Raw genomic sequence first — 23,957 nt, 5'->3', positions numbered from 1 at the left:
TCCACAGTCACCAGACCTGAACCCAATCGAGATGCTTTGGGGTGAGCTTTGCAAACGGTAGTCCCTCCTTAGGGGATTCCTCTGTAATCTCTCCCTATGATGTGGTTGCAGGAAGGGAAAAATGATGATTACTTACCAGTAATCAGATATTCCATAACCTACAACACCACCGTCTTTTATTCCCTCCCTTCCTATTTTTTTCTGTGGTGACATGATGCACATTTGACTCACAGGGTGTTGCAAAAAAAAAAAAAAAATGTGTATAATAGAATATAATATATATTTATATTTATATGCATACGGGAGTGTGGTGGTATATTTCCGTAGTGTCCTGTACTGAGAAATTTGTGTCTATTAAACTAACCAGAGTTCCACTGATGCTCTGTAAACTACTGAAGCCTACTAGATAGGCTCCTCCTTTTTAAAGCTGTAGGGTTTCTTGTCCTTGGGGGCAGATCCTCTCTCTCCGTGATGCGGTCTTGGGTTGTGAAAAATCTGATTACCTGTAAGTAATAAACATTTTTCATTCAATAATCCCTCTTAGGATGGTATACAGTGGGGAAAATAAGTATTTGATACACTGCGATTTTACAAGTTTTCCCACCTACAAAGAATGGAGAACAATTGTCAAGAATTCTTTTTTAAATAAGGGTTCAGTTTTGCATGGATTCGTTCTTCTACTAGAATGCCTTTTATGGTATGTTTGAGATAGTGACTGTTGGCATGAAGGAACGTTTCCTGCACCCTTTCCTATGCAAAGTGCATAGTGCAAAGTAGAGATCTTTATCCTAAGTCATGTGACAAGCCTCGTTAAAGGGTTGACACTGACTTTAGGTTTGCTACTTCCAATAGGTGGCACTAGAGTTCTAGTCCTCTTCCTCTCTGAAGAGACAATTTTCATATTTCCCAGAGGAGAATTGCGGCTCTCAGTCTCCTCATCTCAGCATGCTTAGCATGTCAATCTCCGCAAGGAGAAACGAGACTTCTTGGATATCGGTCAGATGCCTCTCACTCAGCCAAACCAGATCTCCACTTTGCACGGACGAGGGGCACTACCCCGAAACACAGTGTCTGCAAACTGAGATTCTGATTTGGCCTTTATCCTATGTCATGTTACAAGGCTTGTTAAAGTGTTGACATTGACTTTTAGGATTGCTACTTCCAATAGGTGGCACTAGAGTTCTAGTCCTCTTCTGCTCTGAAGTGACAATTTGCAATATAGAGGTGATAACCCTTATCCAGCAGTGGGTGCAGCAGTTCCCACACAATTTTCCCACTCACTCCCAGGACAGGTGGGCCAATCTGGGTGTCCTTCCCCTCGTAGACCCTAAATCTGTGGGTGTACCCTGAGGTATTTTCGTAGTTTGTATAGTTTAATTCCATACTTGGCCCTCTTTCTAGGCAGGTATTTTTGGAATTTTAGCCTCCGTTTAAAATGAAGCAGAGATTCATCCAAAGCGAAGTCCCTTTGGGGGTTGTATGCCTCAGCACATTATCTGCTGAAGTGGTCAACTACTGGCCGAATTTTGTACAGAAAATCAAACTTAGGATTGTCTTGGACAAGACACTGCACATTATCATTATAATGCAAACATTTTTGGATTGCTCCAAATCGTGTCCTGTCATGGTCATACAGAATACCGGTGTGTTGTAGAGAATATCAGTACTCCAGTATTGCCGAAGCTCTGGTTTTCTGACAAGAACCATATGCAGCACAATTCCCCAAAATGTCATCATCTCTGCGGGATTTACAGGGGTCCATCTGGCGTATGATGACATATGTGGATTTGGGGAAATCATTGGGAAACTGGGAAATGTGCTTTCTCCTAGTTTATACATCGGAAAAACTGCAAATAAGATGTGGCTGACACAAATGATTTTTTTATTTGCTGTAAAAACTGTAGCAAAAGAAAAATCCATAATACTACCTAAAAATAAAGAATATCTCATAGATACATTTATAAATGGTGACACCCATCATTTGGTATACTGTGTAGAATGCATTATATGCAAATTACAGCATATCATGACGAGAAAAATGAGGAAGTGTCAGAACATTTATAACATCACAAATGGTGATAACACTCATTCTGGAGTCACTAAACACTTTATAGATGTACATGAAGGTAGTATATAAGGACTTACATGCTGTGGTGTTGAGCGCACACAATTTTTTCCTGAAAGAAGCAGAGACGGGAAGAAAAAGGTGGTTGTAAGGGAAATGTTCTGGATCCTTAAAGTGAATACTAAACAGCCTAATGGCTTGTATTTTCTTAATGACTCAATGTATGTGTACTGATAATATGAAATTGACGTAAGATACTTATATATAATTTTTTTTATGTATATAATATGAACTGTGTAATCTATGTTCTGATTGGTTTGCAGTGATCTTAAATAAATTCGGATGAGACTCTGGTGATACCTCTATGACTAAGGGCGTATTCTAATGCCGGAAACACGGCAGAGATGTGTTGATGAAGCTTCTTAATGTTTACCGAGTATAGAAATATTTTTACATTTTATAAGTGATTGTACCCGCTTTTTCCTACACCACTTTTTTTTCTTATGAAAATAGGTAGTATGTAGCAAAGAAATGGTATCAATAAAACCTACAGCTTGTCCCACAAAAAGTAGGCCTTGCCAGAGCTCCATTCACAGAAAAAATGATGCCGACACAAATTATCTTTTTTTTTTTTTCAGGGTATTTATTGTACAAAATTGGTCAAACATAAATAAAACTAGAAATGTGGTATTGTTGTAATCATAAAGACCCACAGAGGAAAGTGAACACTTTATTTGTGCAACACGACAAATAGCATAAAATAAAAAAAAAAATAATAGAATTGCTATTTTTCCTTTATCCCTCACTGTAAAGATATATAAGGTGGTTGTCCGATCTTAAAGTACAAGTCTTGTGAATCCTCACATTGTGTGCACTTTGTAATGTGAGAAATCTTCAGCGTCAACGGTCATGTGACCACAAGTAGTTTCCGGCCTCAATCAACTTGCATTGAGCAAGGCCGCACCCATGTAGTCAACATGTGGCCGGGAGTATGCATATTTCAAACTTGCAGTCACATGACCGCCACTTCTGGCATCAGAGAATCCTCACAGTGCACATGATGCGAAGATTCACAAGTCTGCAGCCACAAAAAGTGACTGCAGACTTGTAGTTTAAGACCAGACAATCCCTTTAATAGAACTTAGTTAATAAGTTATATGTACCATAAAATGGTGCCAATGAAGAAAATAAGCCCTCATGGGGATACATTGAAAGAACAATAAAAGTCATGGAAGGAAAAGAAGATGAAGACAACAAAAAGGCTTTGACCCAAAGGATCAAAATAGACTGGTCCTGAAGGAATTGAAAATGTCTTAACATTTTACATCTACAGACAACCATAGACCCTTGCACTCTGCTGTCTGACTTTCTTACATCTCTACTCCTTGTTAACCTACCAACTCAACTGTACGTTTGCAGTAGAACTTGTCTGCGACCAAGAGTACGGACCATATAATGAAAACCATGATAAAAAGGTTTTAAACCAAAGCCTACTGCAAAGTTGCTTTATTATTTCATGATAAACAGGCACAATAAACAAAAAAAAAATTGTTTGCGAAGTGAGACATAGCCTTTAAACAAGTCATTATCAAGTCCTTTAAACCAGAGAACCAGTTAAAAGAGTGGTGTACCTCCACTGGAACCCTTAAGAACAGAAATAATGACGTTTGTACTTTATACTCCTGTCCAGTGCTGCTGCTTTCACTAGTCCTTGTAAAGACAAATGGCCATTGCAGTTGATCAGCACCTTCTGTAGTGCCGATTAAATTATTGCGATGTGGCATTACATCACATGGTGGCTGTGGTCACTTGATGTACAGGCATGGACGTTACGTAAACTATATGGAAAAAAAAAAGTGGACCGACAGTGCAGGAATGTTCAATAACTGGCAAGGTAAGTATATTACCTGGACCTAAATGGGTGAAGCCCAAAAGGTACCCACAGTGTGCTCGTAAAGAAAAATTGTTACTGTGTGATTTTTCAACGACTGTTTCACTTGTGGCTAAATTGACTTGAAGCTGTAACCACAGTAGGGTGGATCATCGTTTCACTTTAGCATCCTCCTTTAAACGCCAGATCATTAGTTCCATACAAGAGCAGGCGTCTTCAGAAGAATCATGTCCATCCACTTGGAAGAAAAACAAAGTAAAGGTCATTCCAAAATTAATGGAAAAGGCACAGTCTTAACTAATAAATAAATACACCTGACTGAATAGAACAATGACTAAATATTTTGTTAAAAGAAAAAAACTAAACAAAAAAACAACTTTGCACCATGTTAGCCAGTAGAGGTCTTTGATCACTATATAACAGGTTTCATTTACTGGACATCTTGTTGTAGTTTTGATAAAATTTAGCTCTATCTCCTGCATTCAGATCTCTGAATGCTGAGCTTTGCATAAGCCCACCCACTGATTGGCAGCTTTATGTGTACACTGTGCATAGGCAAAAAACTGCCCATCAGTGGTATGGACAGGGTTATACAGAGCTCATGAATATAGAAGACTATATGGCAGCAGGTTTATTCCTTTAGTGAATCTTCTGCCGATAAAACAGTGATTTTATCAAAATTACAGCAAGCAGCCCAGTGTGTCACATCACTGGAATCAGCATTCCTGTCTCTACAATATGCTGCTCTCTGATTAGGTAGCAGGTGATTGATTCCCTTTAAAAAGTAATTTGATATCTTAGAGAGACAGGAGGATCTCTAAAAGCCCAGGACTACCTAAATCAGCTGACCGGAGCTCAAAAAAAGTAAAAAACAAAAAAACACAATTACAAACTTTCCTGTTAGACTATAAGAACAGTCTCACTGATGGACTCTCGGTATTGAATGAGGTCGGCTTCTTTTAGTTTTTGATTCAATTAATCCCTCAATAAGGCGTTTTATAGTTTGCCACATATACCTGACTTTGTACCTGGAGGCGGTCCGAAGCCTCTTCTATGAATCTCCCAACTGCCGTCACTCTTCTCTTCAGGGGCGATGGTCGCCGCCCCCTTCGCGCTGTTTCTGCTTAAATCCGGCGCCTGCGCTGTGCGTGCCTGCCTGGGGCAGGCGCAGTCTTCATTGTCAGTCACAGCTCAGATGCAGGGTGCCTGACTGCGCCTGTGCGGGCAGTGCGGCCACCCTGTTGCTGAATCCCCGCCCCGCACTGTGTTATTCATTACGCACAGTGCGGGCTGGCATTCCTGGGCATGCGCACTGCGCTGTTCAGGCATCTGACCTATGACGGACAATGAAGACTGCGCCTGTCCCAGGCAGGCACGCACAGCGCAGGCGCTGGATTTAAGCAGAAACAGCGCGAAGGGGGCGGCGACCATCTGCACCGAATTGGAATAATTAAAAACGCCAGCTCGGCACGCAAAAAATATCGGAAAATGGCGCAATATTTTTATTATTTTTTAAGCAAAGTTTGGAATTTTTTTTCACCACTTAGGTAAAAAATAACCTAGTCATGTTAGGTGTCTATGAACTCGTAGTGACCTGGAAAATCATAATGGCAGGTCAGTTTTAGCATTTAGTGAACCTAGCAAAAAAGCCAAGCAAAAAACAAGTGTGGGATTGCACTTTTTTTGCAATTTCACCACACTTGGAATTTTTTTCCCGTTTTCTAGTACACGACATGTTAAAACCAATGTCGTCGTTCAAAAGTACAACTCGTCCCGCAAAAAATAAGCCCTCACATGGCCAAAGTGGCGGAAAAATAAAAAAGTTATGGCTCTGGAAAGGAGGGGAGCGAAAAACGAACACGGAAAAACGAAAAATCCCAAGGTCATGAAGGGGTTAAAGAACAGAGCTTTATCAAAGTCAATCATTTTTTTTCCGCACGAACAAAGGAGATTTTTGCAGACCTCAGAAGAAGAGAGACAGATACTCTTGAATTGACAAATATACTCTTCTAGACCGTCAATTATGTTCTTGATTCCCTTTCCACTCGATCTCCATTTTTTTTGCTACTCCTCTCCCTACTTTGTTTCCTTTATACATCTGTTCTTTTAATCTTTTTGTATGAACATTCTCCCGCTGCGTGGGCATTGTTGAGAAGGACTGCTTTGGGTCGTTATTGTCGACTACCTTTTTGCTTGAACAGTGAACATACATTAAAAGTAAACATTTGAAACCAAATCAACAATTACCAAAAACGTAGATGCATTTATTGCTGCAAAAAGGATAGATTCTGAAAGCAAAGGTTCTCATACTTTTGACACTCACAGACACCTCATATTTGATCATTTTCCACAATAAAAATACAAGTAACATATTTTTGCCTCATTCTTTATGTCATTTTAGGACTTGTGTAAAAAAATCCGATTTAGTATTAGGTCAAATTTCTGCAGAAATCTGGAAAAACAAAAATAATGATTTCTGAAGGGTTCACAATCTTTCAAGCAACACTGCACATAATTTAATCTATCATTTCATAAAGTAATTAAAGTGACCCATATCCCTGGTACTGAAAAGTGACCATACATTCATCATGTAACCTGGTGCCATTTATTTGCACCTGCTGTGAAGTTTGGAGTTGGAGTCCTCCTGCAGTTAATATAACACTGCTCCCTATGGTACTGCATGGGCTAAGTCTGAACCTCACTTCCTGAAGGCAGGAGAGCTGGAACACCAATGTCAGCAGAGCAGGGAATGGGAGGCAGATAGAGGGCAACAGCTAAGGTGACTAGTGATGACAAATGTATATGCACTTTTCAGTGCGGGAATGGAACAGCTATGTCTACTTTTCCAACTACTGAACGGACATAGAAAAAAAAAAAATGAAGAAACTTTGTAATGATTTTGATTAAAAAGGTCCCAACTTTTTGCAATTTTAGCTCCTACACAGATTATGCATTTACATGGTTATAGGTTATAAATTAATACTGTACATTTGAATTCTGTATACACATGCTTACCATTGTCTTGGATAATACGCTTAAGATGGTCAGCCATTAACGAACGAAGCGCACGCTTGTAAGGCAGTCCAAGTCGGTGTGGAAAAACAACTGCTGTGTCCACTACAGTCGGGTGAATAAGCTTTTAAAAAAAAAAAAAAAAAAACAACACATGAATCATCATTCCTTTTCACCTTTGATTGGTCATCAATACATGATGAGTAACATGAATGAACATTACAGGAATTAAAACATCACTCCAGCTATTTTGAGGTTACACAGTACAGCAAAGATGTAATGTAGAGGCTCTTGTGTAAACTTCATTTATACTTGTAAGTTTATGGGATGCAGCTTCAGTCTTCCTACTTGTGAGAAATTTCTACCTGCCAGCTCTTATTACAAGCAGAAGGCAGGTAAGACCGTATGAAGGTACATACCGGTATATGTAATCTAGAAATTCAATACAAACCACTTACACAGGGTGGCATAGATAGCCAACTGTCTCAAATACAGTGGGATAGTCCCAAATTCAGGTCTCTGCCCCACTGTCCTGGCGGTCTGCTGAATATCATGCACATAAGAGGATACTTATTTATCTTATGTGCTTTGCTCGGCCCCTCCTGAGTTGAGTCCCTGTGTATGGTGGCTTCTTCATTTAACTGTTTAGGGCTTTGCGGTCTACTGTTAATATAAGGTCCAGGATTCTGAGGAGAAGACCTAAGCATTTTATCACCACCTTTGACATCCCTATTGCAGACACATAACACTATGTAATAAATAGAACAATTGGCGCTGACTATGTTTTTATTAGACCCAGTGATGACAAAATTGCTGGAGGTTTGCCATGTACAAGAGAGCTGATGGGTCCTCTAAGACCCAGATCAGCTCTGCCAGTGACCTCATTCACTGTCTGTTTTCCCTATAACTTGGGCTCCTGTGGACACCCCATTTAGAGTGGAAAATAAGCATAATAAAGAAAAAAATAGTGATGCTTCCCAGAGAACTTTTATGATCTCTCTTTTTGGGACAAATTATGAAAAAAATAAATCATACATAAACATAATGAACAAATTTAAGTTAAACAAATGCTATTTAAATAAAAACATCATGGAAAAATAAAAAAACGAAGCGCATTATATACAGAAATTTATAAATATTACAAAACAGTGCCAAAACATAGAATTCTTCTGCATAAAGCAGTTTAACAACCAAAAAAAAAAAAATTTAAGTTATGCCTCCTGAAATGCGGAGATGGAAATGGACAAAATAAATGGCCACTCATGAAAGATGATTTCCCAGACAGTATGGATCATTCTGACCTTACACTGCGCTGTTATAGGTTTGTAACCTTATCCTGTGGAACCTTTCAATAAAAAGAGTGTTTTTTGTAAACTCATGTCAAAAATAATAAAATCAGCATTATTCATCACCAGTGTCGACTCTTTGCCGCTGCTCTCAGTGGTGGTTTACAGGCTGCAGCAGTGACCTGAGTGACTTTCTAACATAGTAGCATGGCGGGGAACAGGAAGAAAGTAAATCCCAATTTAGTACTACTGCATGACCCATATGGTACAAGTGCTTCTCACTAAATTCGAATATCATCAAAAAGTTAAGTTATTTCAGTACTTCAATGCAAAAAGTGAAACTCGTATATTATACGGAGTCATTACAGTGATCTATTTCAAGTGTTTATTTCTGTTAATGTTGAGGATTATGGCTTACAACCAATGAAAACACAAGTGTCATTAGCTCAGTAAATTAGAATAATTAAAAAAACACCTGCAAAGGCTTTTTAAGTGTTTAAAAAGATCCCTTAGTCTGTTTCAGTAGGTTCCACAATCATGGGGAAGACCGCTGACTTGACAGATGTCCAGAAGGCAGTCATTGACACACTCCACAAGGAGGGTAAGCCACAAAAGGTCATTGCTAAAGAAGCTGGCTGTTCACAGAGTGCTGTATCCAAGCATATTAAAGGACAGTTGAGTGGAAGGAAAAAGAGTAGTAGAAAAAGGTGCAAAAGCAACTGGAATAACCGCAGCCTTGAAAGGATTGTTAAGAAAAGGCCATTCAAAAATTTGGGGAAGATTCACAAGGAGTGGACTGCTGCTGGAGTCATTGCTTCAAGAGCCACCACACTCAGGACATGGGCTACAAGTGTCACATTCCTTGTGTCAAGCCACTCATGACCAATAGACAACGCCAGAAGCGTCTTACCTGGGCCAAGGAGAAAAAGAACTGGACAGTGGTCCAAAGTGTTTTCAGCTGAAAGTAAATTTTGCATTTAATTTGGAAATCAAGGTCCCAGAGTCTGGAGGAAAAGAGGAGAGGTACACAATCCAAGCTGTTTGAGGTCTAGTGTGAAGTTACCACAATCAGTAACGGTTTGGGGAGCCATTTCATCTGCTGGTGTAGGTCCACTGTGTTTTACCAAGACCAAAGTCAGCACAGTCGTCTACCAGGAAGTTTTAGAGCACTTCATGCTTCCCTCTGCCGACAAGCTTTTAGGAGATGGAAATGTAATTCTCCAGCAGGACTTGGCACCTGTCCACACTGCCAAAAGTACTGGTTTAAATACAACAGTATCATGGTGCTTGATTGGCCAGAAAACTCGCCCGACCTTAACCCCATAGAGAATCTATAAGGTAATGTCAAGAGGAAGATAGGATGAATGCTGCCCGGTGGTTGGCATTCATAAAAAGTGAGTAACTCTGTTACATATAGCCAATCTGAACAGCACCTGTATGAAGCACAGCCGATCGGGTTATGGCAGCTTCTAGTCTCCCATGGAGACTATTGAAGCATGTCAAAAGGAACAAAAATTGTTTTTAAAAATGTAAAAAAAAAAAAAAAAAAAAGTTAAAATCATACCCCCTTTCGCCCCATTCAAAATAAAACAAACAAACAAAAAAAATAAAACACATTTGGTCTCGTCGTGTTCAGATCTATCAAAAAAAAAAAAAGGATTAACCTGATCGTTAAACGACGTAACGAGAAAAAAAAAGCCAGAATTACGTTTTTTTTTGGTGGCTGCGATATTGTATTAAAATGCAATAATAGGTAATCAAATGATCGTATCTGCACCAGAATGGTATAATTAAAAAGTCAGCTTGTAATCACCTAGAGAATCATAATGGCAGGTCAGTTTCAGCATTTAGTGAACATAGTAGAAAAGCAAAACAAAAAACAACTGTGGGATTACACTTTTTTTTTGCAATTTCACTGCACTTTAAAAATTTTCCCCCGTTCTCCAGTACATGATTTGAACACCACCATTGGTTTTAACATAAGTACAACTCGTCCCGCAAAAAAAAAAAAAGCCCTCAAATGGTCATTTTGACCAAAAAATAAAAAAGTTATGGCTCTGGTAAGAAGGGGAGCAAAAAACGTAAACGTAAAAATAAAAATACCTCTGGGGGTTAAGGGGTTAAAGAGTCGATATTGACTTTTTGTTAATTCCAATAGGTGGCACAATAGTTCTAGTCCTCTTCCCCTCTGAAGAGGTAATTTGCACATTTAATCATAAGACTGAAGTCTTTTGAAGATCCATATTTAACATATGCTGTCTAGCATGACCCACATCCCATCCTGACATCATAGAGACAACATTAAAAATGTAGTGAACATTATTTTTAGCTTCTCTATGAGTTTTATAACACACCTGATTGGTGCAAATATATTTTGGTATAAAAGGAATTCAAGTGACTGGCTAATATTTTGGCAAGTTCTTTAAGACCATTGTTAATGAAATGAAACAATTTTCTCAGTCAGAGTGGTCTTTATCGAGCTTGGGTATTAAATTAATGTGGGCAAGATTAGTGAAGGGCTTCAGCTCTTCATTAGTGATGAGCGAGTGTACTCGTTGCTCGGGTTTTCCCGAGCACACTTGGGTGGTCTCCGAGTATTTGCAACTGCTCGGAGATTTCGTTTTTGTTGACGCAGCTGCATGATTTACGGCTGCTAGCCAGCCTGAGTACGAGTACATGTGGGGGTTGCCTGGTTGCTAGGGAATCCTCAACTGTAGTCAACCTGTCTATCAGCTGTAAATCATGCAGCTGCGTCAACAAAAACTAAATCTCCGAGCAGTCACAAATACTCGGAGACCACCCGACTCTTTCTTAGGTCTTCAGTTTAGGATAGGACCCCATCCTGGATCTTAGAAAGAGTTTAAGAGTAAGAACTGGATGAAATTTTTTAGCATTTTGCTAACATTTTTGGAAGCTTTCTTGCCTCAAAAAAAATACTAGCGCTTTCTCCATTGAGCTCAAGTTCAAACTCCATAAACTACCTGACTTGGCTTTGAAATAAATTGCAGAATCCAGTGTCTTATCAACATTCAGAAAGTTTTTCTTTCATTGATCCAAAAGTAAATCATTTTTGTTGGTGACGCTTTTCCTTAGGTCTTTCTTATATCTAATATCACATTTTAGCAAGCAAAGAAGAAGACAAAGTCACATTACTTTATTTACATGCACATTATATGTATATAATGTGTAAGAAAGCAGTAGGTAAGCTCCTGGATGGCAGATAAGTGCTACCGAGATAATTGGCCTCAGTAATGTAAAAATCTATCCCAGTTACACTAGAGTACTGAGAGGATTAATTTGACTGGATTTGTTGTCTGGGATTCAGGAACAACCAAAAGAGTCTGGGTGGGAAAGGTCGTTACCATAATCCAGCCCGGAGCTTGCAGGCCTAATAACAGACAACTGGATTAGCTCAGCAGGGTCTAGTTTGAGCTGGAGCTGAAGAGAGGTGTGTGTTTGGTGAACATGTTTAAACTGCTTGAACTGATACTGCCTGGAATACATAGATTACCATACCATAGGCTGGTACATTTACTTTGTTTCATTGTGCATGAAAAAAGGACTGTTCATTTTATTCATTTGTACATGAGAAAAGTGTTTTTAGTTTTGGAGCTGTAAAGTTTATAATTGACAATAAATTTTATGCTGTTTTAATATAAAAACAATGTGCAGGAGTGTATCCAGTCAACCAGCGATATATAACAACTGATTGAGGTATCACAGGAACCAGTTCTATTTCACTCCTCATAAACCACATCACAGGAAAACTCAAATACAGCCCTTGTTAGGCACAAAGTGAAATATAAAGTAAAAAAGTCCATACAATAGTGCGGGTTCGATCACTTGTGTTAGAGGCCAGCTTCATAGTCCTTTGGCAAAGGTGCACAATCCTGGCGTTTTGCACACCTCCACACATGGACCATGTGCAAGATAAACAGGTCCCTGTGATACCTCAACCAGCTGTTATATATCACAGTTTATTTAAAAGTGCAGAAAACTTTCAGCAAGCCTCAAGAAGATAATTTGCATCATTCACTATCTTACAATCCAAGCTTTTATTGATGTTAAAACAACAGTTTTGCATACAAGCACACTTTTTCAACGTGGAGTCTTGAGAACGTACACATACATGTGGACAAAACAAACTGGTCTGAAAAGAGCACTACTCATCCCATGGACTTGAAGTTATTTATTAATAAAAGCTTCGATTATCGCTAGAGCTCCTGATGGTGGAGTTAGACTTGAACTGCAGGTAGCCACCAGGTACCACTTATAGGAAGTCCCGGTACTGCAGTTGCCGACCCCAGGGGTCAGGATCACAGACAAGGGCTTGGAGTCACAGGCAGGACAGGATTGTTCAGACAGCACGGGTTCAGGGTCATTGGACAGGACGAACACGGACTCCTAGTCATTAGCAGGACAGGCTTCAGATACTGGAACAAGCTCTGATTGTACAGACTCTGAAATGCTAACCAGGACAGGGACTGGTGCAGGTTAAAGTGCTGCCAGAACGGTTTCAGGCTCGGGCACCACTGCAGCAACTTCAGGTACATACACCAACACAAGGACTGGGACCTGGCAACATACAAGTAAGAAACACAGGCACTTTCCTACTGGACAGCTTGCCTTTTGTACTCTATGCCTTGCAGCTATTGGCTGGGGGCATTGAGAGGTGCGTGCACTACCCCTTTCAGAGTCGGGGAGCATGACTGCACACTAGTCGTGCCGCCGGGAGATCTGCGCGGCATGCGGAGGCCCAGGGAAACCACAGCAGCAGAAAACACTGCCAAGAGCGGAGACTCCGCCGCATGTCCGAGGCAGTCAGTGTTTGGCATCCTTGTCAGGAGGGAAAGGGGATACGCAGGGCAAATTAAAAACATATTTTACCCTGTCTTCTATTTAGTGTTTTTTTTTTCTTCTTACTTCTAAGGTCAGATTGCCTTACCTTCAGTGCAAAGAGGTCGCTTTCTAAACTGTGGCCGATTAATATTGTATCACAGCTGAACATGCTGAGCAAGACTGCCTGAACATCTCTCAGAGTAATGGTGGTGTTCTGTAGATCCTCTTCTGTAACACCAGAAAACCTTAAAAGAAAAGAAAACTGTTATACTTCCACAATGAACCACTACTGCTCAAGTATTAGAACATATTAGAAAAACATGCCGAAATGCAGCTTTTTCATCAGGATGACACGCAAAAAAAGGAACAAAATGTGATCAAAAAGTCATATGTACACCAAAACAGTATCATTGAAAATGTCAACTAGTCATGCTAAAAGCAATCCTTTATACTGCTCTGTCAGCAAATGTTTTCCTGTTTGGCTGCTGTCACACAGTAAAAGACGCTTTCTTTTTGCATAAACAAGTTTCTGCATAGCCATATTTTGAGAGCTATAATTTTTCCATATTTCTTCCAGTAGTCATGTGACTCGTTTAATGTTTTTAATGGTATCATTTTAGGGCACATTGAATTTTTTGATCGCTTTCTAATCCAATTTTTTGGGAGTAAGAATGAACAAACACCAGCAATTCAGGTACAATTACAGCGATACCACATTTATATAGTTTTTTCGTGTTTTAGTGCTTTTATGCTTTTTTTTTTTGCATCGCTTCATTCTGAGTTATAACTTTTTTTTATTTTTCCACTGATTGACCTGTATGGCGGCTAGTTTTTTTGTGGGACAAGAGGATGTTTTCAGCGGTACCATTTTTATTTACATTTGTCTTTTTGATCGCATTTTATTCCACTTTTTGATCGGTGATATGATAAAAAAAAGGATTTTTTTTCAGTGCTCACTGAAGGGGTTAACTGGTGGGAGAGTTTTATAGGTTGGTTCTTCCGAACGCGACGATAACAAATGTGTACTTTATTTTCCCATTAAAATATTTATGGGCACAATATATTAACTATTATTTTGAAAATTATTTTTTTTTTACCAAGTCCCTCTGTGGGACTTTCACTAACTGCAGTCTTATCGCAGTTCTAATGCACCAGAATTGCAATTCAATTACAGCTGTCAGCTCTGCAGACACAAGTTAGTTAGATCCAAACGAAGAGAAAAGCAGCAACACTTCCGTTTTGTGACGAAGAGACCTTAGTCCTTTATTTCCAATATAAATTCATGGACAAGGTAAGCAGGGCAGGGACAGTGCAAGCAAAAAGGACGACGGCCGTTTCGCGTTGACCATGCTTCCACGGGTCCAGATATGGATAGTTATCTGGACCCGTGGAAGCGTGGTTAACGCAAAACGGCCATCGTCCTTTTTACTTGCACTGTCCCTGCCCTGCTTACCTTGTCCATAAATTTATATTGGAAATAAAGGACTAAGGTTTCTTCGTCACAAAACGGAAGTGTTGCTGCTTTTCTCTTCGTTTGGATTTATCTACATGTTTCTTCTTGGCAAGCACCCTCCACCAAGTGACTTTACTCCCATAATGTGCCAATGATTCAGAGTGTGTCCCTCTATACCAGTAAGTAACTCATTACATTTATCTCAGTGCCATTCATTTTTTTTTTTCTTCTATTTGGACTGACAAGTTAGTTAGATCATGCACTGCGCATGATCTAAGTAACTTGCTAGCGCCTGGTGACCCGGATGTCGTCATAACGACACCGGGTCGCCATGGCAACGATCGGGGCCCCTCAATGATGTTACGTGTGCACCCTCCCTCTGCATGCATGCTAAATGCTGTGATCCCAGTATTTAGAAGGTTAAAGTGCAAGGAGCGCTGTGGGCACTGCTCCTGCACTTTGTACCGGGTGTGAGCTGTCTGGGCGTGGAAAATCGCCATGATGTATCCAAACGTACAAGATCGGTAAGTACCAGCCAACCTGGATGTACGGATACGTCTAAGTTCGTAAAGGGGTTAAGGCAAGTGATCTTGCTTGGGCATCAATGCAGGTGCCCATAGCACCACCTGTGATATGATCACTGCGTCACTAGGTTGCCATCGAAAGCCTGCTGAAGGCCCCATTACTTCCATCTTGGTACTTGTGTGAAATCCAGCCACAGGAGACAGTGATTGGTACTGTATACTGCTCCACTGAAGATGGGGACTCTAATCAGATTTTAAACATCATAATTACAGTCATAAAAGTTCACCAAGACAGCGAACTGTAGTAATTATTATGGGTCAGGTCAATACAAATTGCGTGAGTGTGTGTGAGCGTGAGCGCGCGCGTGAGAGAGAGAGTATATATATATATATATATATATATATATATATATATATATATATATATATATATATATATATACACACACACATACATATACTATATACACACCCACATACATATACTATATACACACACACATATATATATATATATATATATATATATATATACACATATATACACACACACATACATACAGACCAACAGTTTGGACACACCTCTTTTAAAGATTTTTCTGTTCATGACTATGAAAATGGTAAATTCACACTGAAGACATCAAAACTATGAATTAACACATGTGGAATTATATACTTAACAAAAAAGTGTGAAACAACTGAAAATATGTCTTCTATTCTAGGTTCTTCAAAGTAGCCACCTTTTGCTTTGATGACTGCTTTGCACACTCTTGGCATTCTCTTGGTGAGCTTCAAGAAGTAGTCACCGGGAATGGTCTTCCAACAATCTTGAAGGAGTTCCCAGAGATGCTTAGCACTTGTTGGCCCTTTTGCCTTCACTCTGTGGTCCAGCTCATCACAAACCATCTCGATTGGGTTCAGGTCTGGTGACTGGAGGCCAGGTCATCTGGCGTAGCACCCCATCACTCTCCTTCTTGGTCAAATAGCCCTTACACAGCCTGGAGGTGTGTTTGGGGTCATTGTCCTGTTGAAAAATAAATGATGGTCCAACTAAACGCAAACCGGATGGAATAGCATGCCGCTGCAAGATGCTGTGGTAGCCATGCTGGTTCAGTATGCCTTCAATTTTGAATAAATCCCCAACAGTGTCACCAGCAAAGCACCCCCACACCATCACACCTCCTCCTCCATGCTTCACGGTGGGAACCAGGCATGTAGAGTACATCCGTTCACCTTTTCTGCGTCGCACAAAGACACGGTGGTTGGACACAAAGATCTCAAATTTGGACTCATCAGACCAAAGCACAGATTTCCACTGGTCTAATGTCCATTCCTTGTGTTCTTTAGCCCAAACAATTCTCTTCTGCATGTTGCCTGTCCTTAGCAGTGGTTTCCTAGCAGCTATTTTATCATGAAGGCTTGCTGCACAAAGTATCCTCTCAACAGTTGTTGTAGAGATGTGTCTGCTGCTAGAACTCTGTCTGGCATTGACCTGGTCTCTAATCTGAGCTGCTGTTAACCTGTGATTTCTGAGGCTGGTGATTCGGATAAGCTTATCCTCAGAAGCAGAGGTCATTCTTGGTCTTCCTTTCCTGGGTCAGTCCTCATGTGAGCCAGTTTCTTTGTAGCGCTTGATGGTTTTTGCAACTGCACTTGGGGACACTCAAAGTTTGCCCAATTTTTCTGACTGACTGACCTTCAATTCTTAAAGTAATGATGGCCACTCGTTTTTCTTTACTTAGCTGCTTTTTTCCTGCCATAATACAAATTCTAACAGTCTATTCAGTAGGACTATCAGCTGTGTATCCACTAGACTTCTGCTCAACACAACTGATGTCCCAACCCCATTTATAAGGCATGAAATCCCACTTAATAAACCTGACAGGGCACACGTGTGAAGTGAAAACCATTTCCGGTGACTACCTCTTGAAGCTCATCAAGAGAATGCCAAGAGTGTGCAAAGCAGTCATCAAAGCAAAAGGTGGCTACTTTGAAGAACCTAGAATAGAAGACATATTTTCAGTTGTTTCACACTTTTTTGTTAAGTACAGTACAGACCAAAAGTTTGGATACACCTTCTCATTTAAAATTTTTCTGTATTTTCATAACTACGAAAATTGTAAATTCACACTGAAGGCATCAAAACTATGTATATAATTCCACATGTGTTAATTCATAGTTTTGATGCCTTTAGTGTGAATTTACAATTTTCAGAGTCATGAAAATACAGAAAAATCCTTAAATGAGGTGTGTCCAAACTTTTGCTCTGAACAGAATATATACACATACAGGAAAGATATATATCTTGGTACCGTGTTAGCCAGTGGATAGAAAAATATTTAGAATTGAGAGTCCTCAGTGGTTGATACCTTTTAATGGCTAACTGAAAAGATGGTAACAAATTGCAAGCTTTCGAGACTACACAGGTCTCTTCATCAGGCAAAGACTAAAAGAAATTCTGAAGAATCACATATTTATGCACAACATGGCACAGACAAAAAAAAAAACAACAACCATGGATAAGACAGGTGACATGAAGCAGAATTACCATGAGTGATAAACAGTTATGTCCATAAATATTGGTCCAATATTGCAATTTGTTACCATCTTTTCAGTTAGCCATTAAAGGGTATCAACCACTGAGGACTCTCAATTCCAAATATTTTTCTAATTATATATATATATATATATATATATATATATATATATATATATATATATATATATATATATATATATATATATATATATATATATATATATATATATAGACACACACACACACACACACACACACACACACACAATTTGTATTGACCTGACCATGAGCCATAATAATTACTACAGTTCGCTGTCTTGGTTAACTTATGCTACCAAAATTGTCACCACCTCTCTGAAGAGATGGAATAGAAAGAGCATAACTTAATACCGTAAAGTATGCAGAAATAGTTAAACAAAACTGTAACAACCCGTTAAAATATGGCATATTTGAAGACGTACTGACTCATCGAGAACATAAGTTCTTTGAAGAATTTGTTAGTGGGGTTTTTTTTACGTATACCCCTACAAATCAAATATGGTCACACCTCCAAGGAATAAAATAACTTTATTAAAGAATATTAAAAGTTTACATTATGACAAATACTAAAAGGAATTTGGGTAATACAAAAAATAACTGTCTACATAGAGTGGGTACGGAAAGTATTCAGACCCATTTAAATGTTTCACGCTTTGTTTCATTGCAGCCATTTGATAAATTCAAAAAAGTTAATTTTTTTCACATTAATGTACACTCTGCACCCCATCTTGACTGAAAAAAACAGAAATGTAGTAATTTTTGCAAATTTATTAAAGAAAAACTGAAATATCACATGTCAGAAGTATTCAGACCATTTGCTCAGTATTGAGTAGAAGCACCCTTTTGAGCTAGAACAGCCAGGAGTCTTCTTGGGAATGATGCAACAAGTTTTTTCACACCTGGATTTGGGGATCCTCTGCCATTCTTCCTTGTAGATCCTCTCCAGTTCCGTCAGGTTGGATGGTGAATGTTGGTGGACAGCCATTTTTGGGTATCTCCAGAGATGCTCAATTGGGTTTAGGTCAGGGCTCTGGCTGGGCCAGTCAAGAATGATCACTGAGTTGTTCTGAAGCCACTGCTTTGTTATTTTAGCTGTGTGCTAAGAGTCATTGTCTTGTTGGAAGGTAAACCTTCAGCCAAGTCTGAGGTCCAGAGCACTCTGGAAGAGGTTTTCATCCAGGATATCTCTGTACTCCTAAAGCAAATAGATGAAGCTGCGACTCAAGGAGAAGTCATTATTATGGGGGACTTCAACTACCCTGAAATAGATTGGGGAATAGAAACCTGCAGTTCCAGCAAAGGTAATCGGTTTTTGACAACTATGAGAGACAATTACCTTTCACAACTGGTTCAGGACCCAACAAGAAGGGGGGCACTGCAAGACCGAATATTTACCAACAGGCCAGACCGCATAGCAAATATAAGGGTTGGGGGTCACTTGGGGAATAGCGATTACAAAATACGTTTTCATGTATCCTACAATAAGATGTGTAGTAGGGGGATTACAAGGACACTAAACTTCAGGAGGGCAAATTTCCAACGGATGAGAAATGATCTTGGTGCAATTAACTGGGACGATATCCTGAGACATAAAAATATACAAAGAAAATGGGAGACGTTTATTAGCATCCTGGATAGGACCTGTGCACACTATATACCGTATGGGAATAAACATACTAGAAATAGGAGGGAACCAATATGGCTAAATAGAGCTGTAAGGGGTGCAATAAGGGACTAAAAGAAAGCATTTAGAGAATTTAAAAAAGTAGGTAGTGATGAGGCATTAAATAAATACAGAAAATTAAATAGATTCTGTAAAAAGCAAATCAAGGCAGCAAAAATTGAGACAGAGACTCATTGCCAAAGAGAGTAAAAATAACCCCAAAATATTCTTTAACTACGTAAATAGTAAGAAACTAAAAAATGATAGTGTTGGCACTTGGCCCCCTTAAAAATAGTCTGGGTGAAATGGTGGATGAGGAAAAAGCCAATATGCTAAATGACTTCTTTTCATCAGTATTTACACAAGAAAATTCCATGGCAGACAATATGATCAGTGATAACAAAAATTCCCCATTAAATGTCACCTGCTTAACCCAGCAGAAAGTACGGCGGCGTCTAAAAATCACTAAAATTGACAAATCTCCGGGCCTGGATGGGATACACCCCCAAGTACTGCAGGAGTTAAGTACAGTCATTGATATACCATTATTTTTAATCTTTAAAGGGAACCTGTCACCCCGTTTTTTCCATATGAGATAAAAATACTGTTAAATAGGGCCTGAGCTGTGCATTACAATAGTGTATTTTGTGCACCCCGATTCCCCACTTATTCTGCCGAAAACGGTAATTAGTTCTTACCGGTAATTGTATTTCCAGGAATCCACCTGACAGCACCATTGGAGGATGTCCTTCTTATCCGCAGTGGGACAGGAACCACAAGTTAAAAGGACCCTCCCCACTCCACCCACCAGTGATTTTCTAAGTACCACATCTGGATGGATGCAAAAAAGAGAGTTTATTTACAATTACACACCAATGTTACATCACATTAGTCAGTAGTAAAAGCTTGCAGTGGGAGGGAACTAGTAGTGCTGTCAGGTGGATTCCTGGAAATACAATTACCGGTAAGAACTAATTACCGTTCTCCAGTCCACCACCTGACAGCACCATTGGAGAATACCAAAGGATGTTTAGCTAGGGTGGGACTACTGCATGTAAGACTTTTCTACCAAAGGCTAATTGGTCTGATACGACATCTAATTTATAGTGTCTAGCAAAGGCAGAAAGACTAGTCCAAGTCGCCGCCCTACAGATTTGCTCAGCTGAGGCACCCCCCTTCTCTGCCCATGATGTAGAAATGGCTCGTGTTGAGTGGGCCCCAAGAGTGTCCGGGGGATCTTTCCCTTGGTTTGTATATGCTAGGCTAATCATGTTTTTAATCCACCTAGCAATGGTTGATTTTGCTGCCTTGCAACCCCTATTTGGACCACCGTATTGTATAAATAAGTTAGTGTCCCGTCTCCAGCTTTCTGTCGCCCCCAGGTATTTTAGAACAGTCTCCCTAACGTCAAGGTTATGGTAGACCCCTTCTTTTGCGTTTTTAGGGTGTTGGCAGAAAGAAGGAAGGATTATCTCCTGATTTATATTGGTAGATGATACTACTTTGGGGAGGAAAGCTGGGTTATGTTTGAAGACTATTCTGTCATCAAAGATTTGAAGATATGGGTTCTGGATAGAAAGAGCCTGCATCTCCCCTAGCCTTTTAGCCGATGTGATGGTAATTAGGAAGGCGGTTTTAAAGGAGAGACTGGCTATGTCCATATCTTCTGACAGTAAGTAAGGGGTTTTACACAAAGTGTTAAGGACCAGGTTTCGGTCCCAAGTAGGAGTCGATTTCCTCACAAGTGGCCTCATTCTCTGTGTGGCCCTGGAAAATCTCGCTATCCAGGGATGAGAGGCTAGTGATGTATCAAAAAATACACTAAGTGCTGCAATCTGTACTTTTAGAGTACTAGGCCGAAGGCCCTTGTCAAATCCGAGTTGCAGGAAATCGAGGATTTTAGGGATATCTGGTTTTGAAGTATCCGCATGACCTTTTCCCAGAAAGGAACAATACCGCTTCCAGATCTTGTTGTAAATCGCCGAAGTCACCGGCTTTCTGCTTGCCTGGAGTGTGGTAATGACTTCCTCTGACAGGCCTCTGGATCTTAGGGTTTGCCGTTCAGGATCCAAGCAGATAGGTGCAGAGTGTCTGGATTCTTGTGGAACACCGGACCCTGAAGTAGAAGGTCCTGCCTGTTCGGTAGAAAGACTGGTTCTTCTGTTGACATCCTGGACAGTAGAGAAAACCAGCTTCTTTTCGGCCAAAAAGGAACCACCAGGATTACGGTTGCTCTCTCGTCTCGTATCTTCCTGAGTGTCTTCGGTATCAGAGGAAGAGGTGGAAATGCGTACAGGAGACCTTCTCCCCAATACTGAGACAAGGCATCTACTCCTGTGGCTCCATCTAGAGGATTCAGAGAAAAAAATGCTCTGATCTTTGCGTTTGACCTGGTGGCAAAGAGGACCACCTGAGGTGTGCCCCATTTCTGGCATTGACCGCTGAATACTTCCGGGTTCAGTTCCCACTCTCCGGGATGTACCGACTTTCGGCTCAAGAAATCTGCTAGCTGATTCTTGGCACCTTCCAGGTGAACTGCCGAGATGGATTTGACAGATCTTTCTGCCCACCTGAAAATCTGGTCTGCTAAGTGTTGCAGTGGTGGATGTCTCAGACCTCCCTGGTGTCTCAGAAATGCCACTGCTGTGACATTGTTGGACAATATTCTCACGTGTCTGTCCCGGACCAATGACTGGGCCTGGCCCAACACTTTCCAGATCGCATACAGCTCTCTGAAATTCGATGATCTTGCCGCAATCTGAGGAGTCCATTCTCCCTGGTAGTATGTTCTTCCTATATGACCGCCCCATCCGTATTGACTGGCGTCTGTGGTAACCGTAACACAGGGATCGAGTACCCACGGTACTCCCTCTCTCAGGTTCCTCGGTGTGGTCCACCAGGTTAGGGATCTCTTCACCGACGGAGACACAAGCATCTTCCTGTCTAGGGAACTCTGTTTCCTGTTCCAGGATCCTAGGACTTCTCTTTGCAACTCCCGCGAGTGGAATTGGCTCCATTTCACACAGGGTATGCATGCTGTCATGAAGCCGAGTATCCTCATTGCCTCCCTTATGGAGGGGGTACTTCTTCTGAAGTGATGGATGTGCCTGATCAAGGCCTCTTGTCTGTCTTCTGGTAAAAAAGATGTTCTTAGATTGGAATCCAAGATCACCCCCAAAAATTTTATTCTGGAATTTGGGACCAGGCAGGACTTTTTCCAGTTCACAATCCACCCCAGCTCCTGTAGGATGGAAAGGGTGAAAGTGCAGTCTAACTTGAAGAGTTTCTGTGATTTTGCCATTATCAGGAAGTCGTCCAGGTATGGGACTATGGTCACATTCTGATTCCTCAGATAGGCCACCACTTCCGACATCAGCTTGGTAAAGATCCTGGGCGCTGAAGCAAGCCCGAAGGGGAGACATCTGAACTGAAAGTGATGTACAATCCCCCTGTTCATTATGGCAAACCTCAGGAATTTTTGGTAGGAGATGTGTATCGGGACATGATAGTATGCGTTGCTTAGGTCTAGGGTACACATTACCATGTCTTTGTCTATTAGAGGCGTCGTGGATCTTATAGATTCCATCCGGAATCTTTTGTACCGGACCCATTTGTTTAATGGTTTTAAATTTATAATCGTCCGGGAGTCCCCGGACGGTTTCTTTATTGAAAATAAATGGGAATAATGGCCTTCGCCTCTTTCTGAGATGGGAACTGGCACAATCGCTTCTAATTCCAACAGCTCCTGGATGTTTGCCCACATGGAGAAGTCGGAGAGCGGGCAAGGTCGGGTTACTACAAATCTTTCTGGGGGACTGCCGGAGAATTCTAATTTGTATCCCTGTGCAATTACTTGTAGAATCCAAGGATTCTGGGACACCTTCTGCCAACCCCCTAGAAATTTCTGTAATCGACCTCCCACCTTTATGTCATTTATTTGACTTTGGTGTACCTGCACTAGGGAAGATGGAGTCTCTACCTTTTCCACCCTTGGGATAAGACCACCTCCCAGTCTTCCCTTTCCCCTTGTAGTCTGTCCTCTGACCAGGTCGGGACCTACGAAAGGGCTGATATTTTTTGGTATTCTCCTCAGGGAAACCCTTCTTTTTATCTGAGGCCTTTTCTAGAATATCGTCTAGAATTGGTCCAAATACTTTATTTCCTGAGAATGGGATTCCACACAATTTATTTTTCGACTGGAGATCCCCCGACCAGGTCTTTAGCCATATGGCTCTTCTGGCCGCGTTAGACAGGGATTCGCTTTGGACGCAAACCGTACAGATTCGGCAGAAGCGTCTGCCATAAAGCCTGTTGCGAGTTTGAGCAATGGCAATGATTTAAGGATAACCTCTCTGGAAGTCTTGGCTTTGAGGTGATCCTCTAAATAGTCAATCCATAAGTGCATTGACCGGGCTACGGAGGTTGCCGCTATATTGGCCCGTATTATTGCTGCGGAGGACTCCCAAGTTCTCCTTAGCAAACCGTCTGCTTTACGATCCATAGGATCTTTTAATGCGGAAGAGTCCTCAAATGGAATTGAGGTCTTCTTTGAAACCTTTGCTAGTGGGACATCAATCTTGGGAACTTCATCCCACACTTTAATGTCCTCAGGGTTGTAGGGCAGACGAAGTCTAAAGTCCCTGGGA

At 40.6% G+C, this 23,957-nt stretch overlaps 1 protein-coding gene across 1 annotated transcript in view; it reads right to left on the bottom strand.

The window, feature by feature from the left end:
* Positions 1-2,700: 2,700 nt before the first annotated feature.
* REXO1 (RNA exonuclease 1 homolog) overlaps positions 2,701-23,957 on the bottom strand; it is a 200,506-nt gene continuing 179,249 nt past the window's right edge. Inside the window, exons 14-16 of the mRNA XM_077272241.1 lie at positions 13,200-13,338; positions 6,972-7,092; positions 2,701-4,194 (exon numbers count right to left, since the gene is read on the bottom strand). Of these exons, the coding sequence (XP_077128356.1) occupies positions 4,106-4,194; positions 6,972-7,092; positions 13,200-13,338 (349 nt within the window). The 3' untranslated portion in view covers positions 2,701-4,105. The remainder of the gene's footprint in view (positions 4,195-6,971; positions 7,093-13,199; positions 13,339-23,957) is intronic.

This window comes from Ranitomeya variabilis, chromosome 1 (genome assembly GCF_051348905.1).
Source record: "Ranitomeya variabilis isolate aRanVar5 chromosome 1, aRanVar5.hap1, whole genome shotgun sequence".
NCBI lineage: Eukaryota > Metazoa > Chordata > Amphibia > Anura > Dendrobatidae > Ranitomeya > Ranitomeya variabilis.
This window is presented reverse-complemented; position numbering and strand designations above follow the sequence as displayed.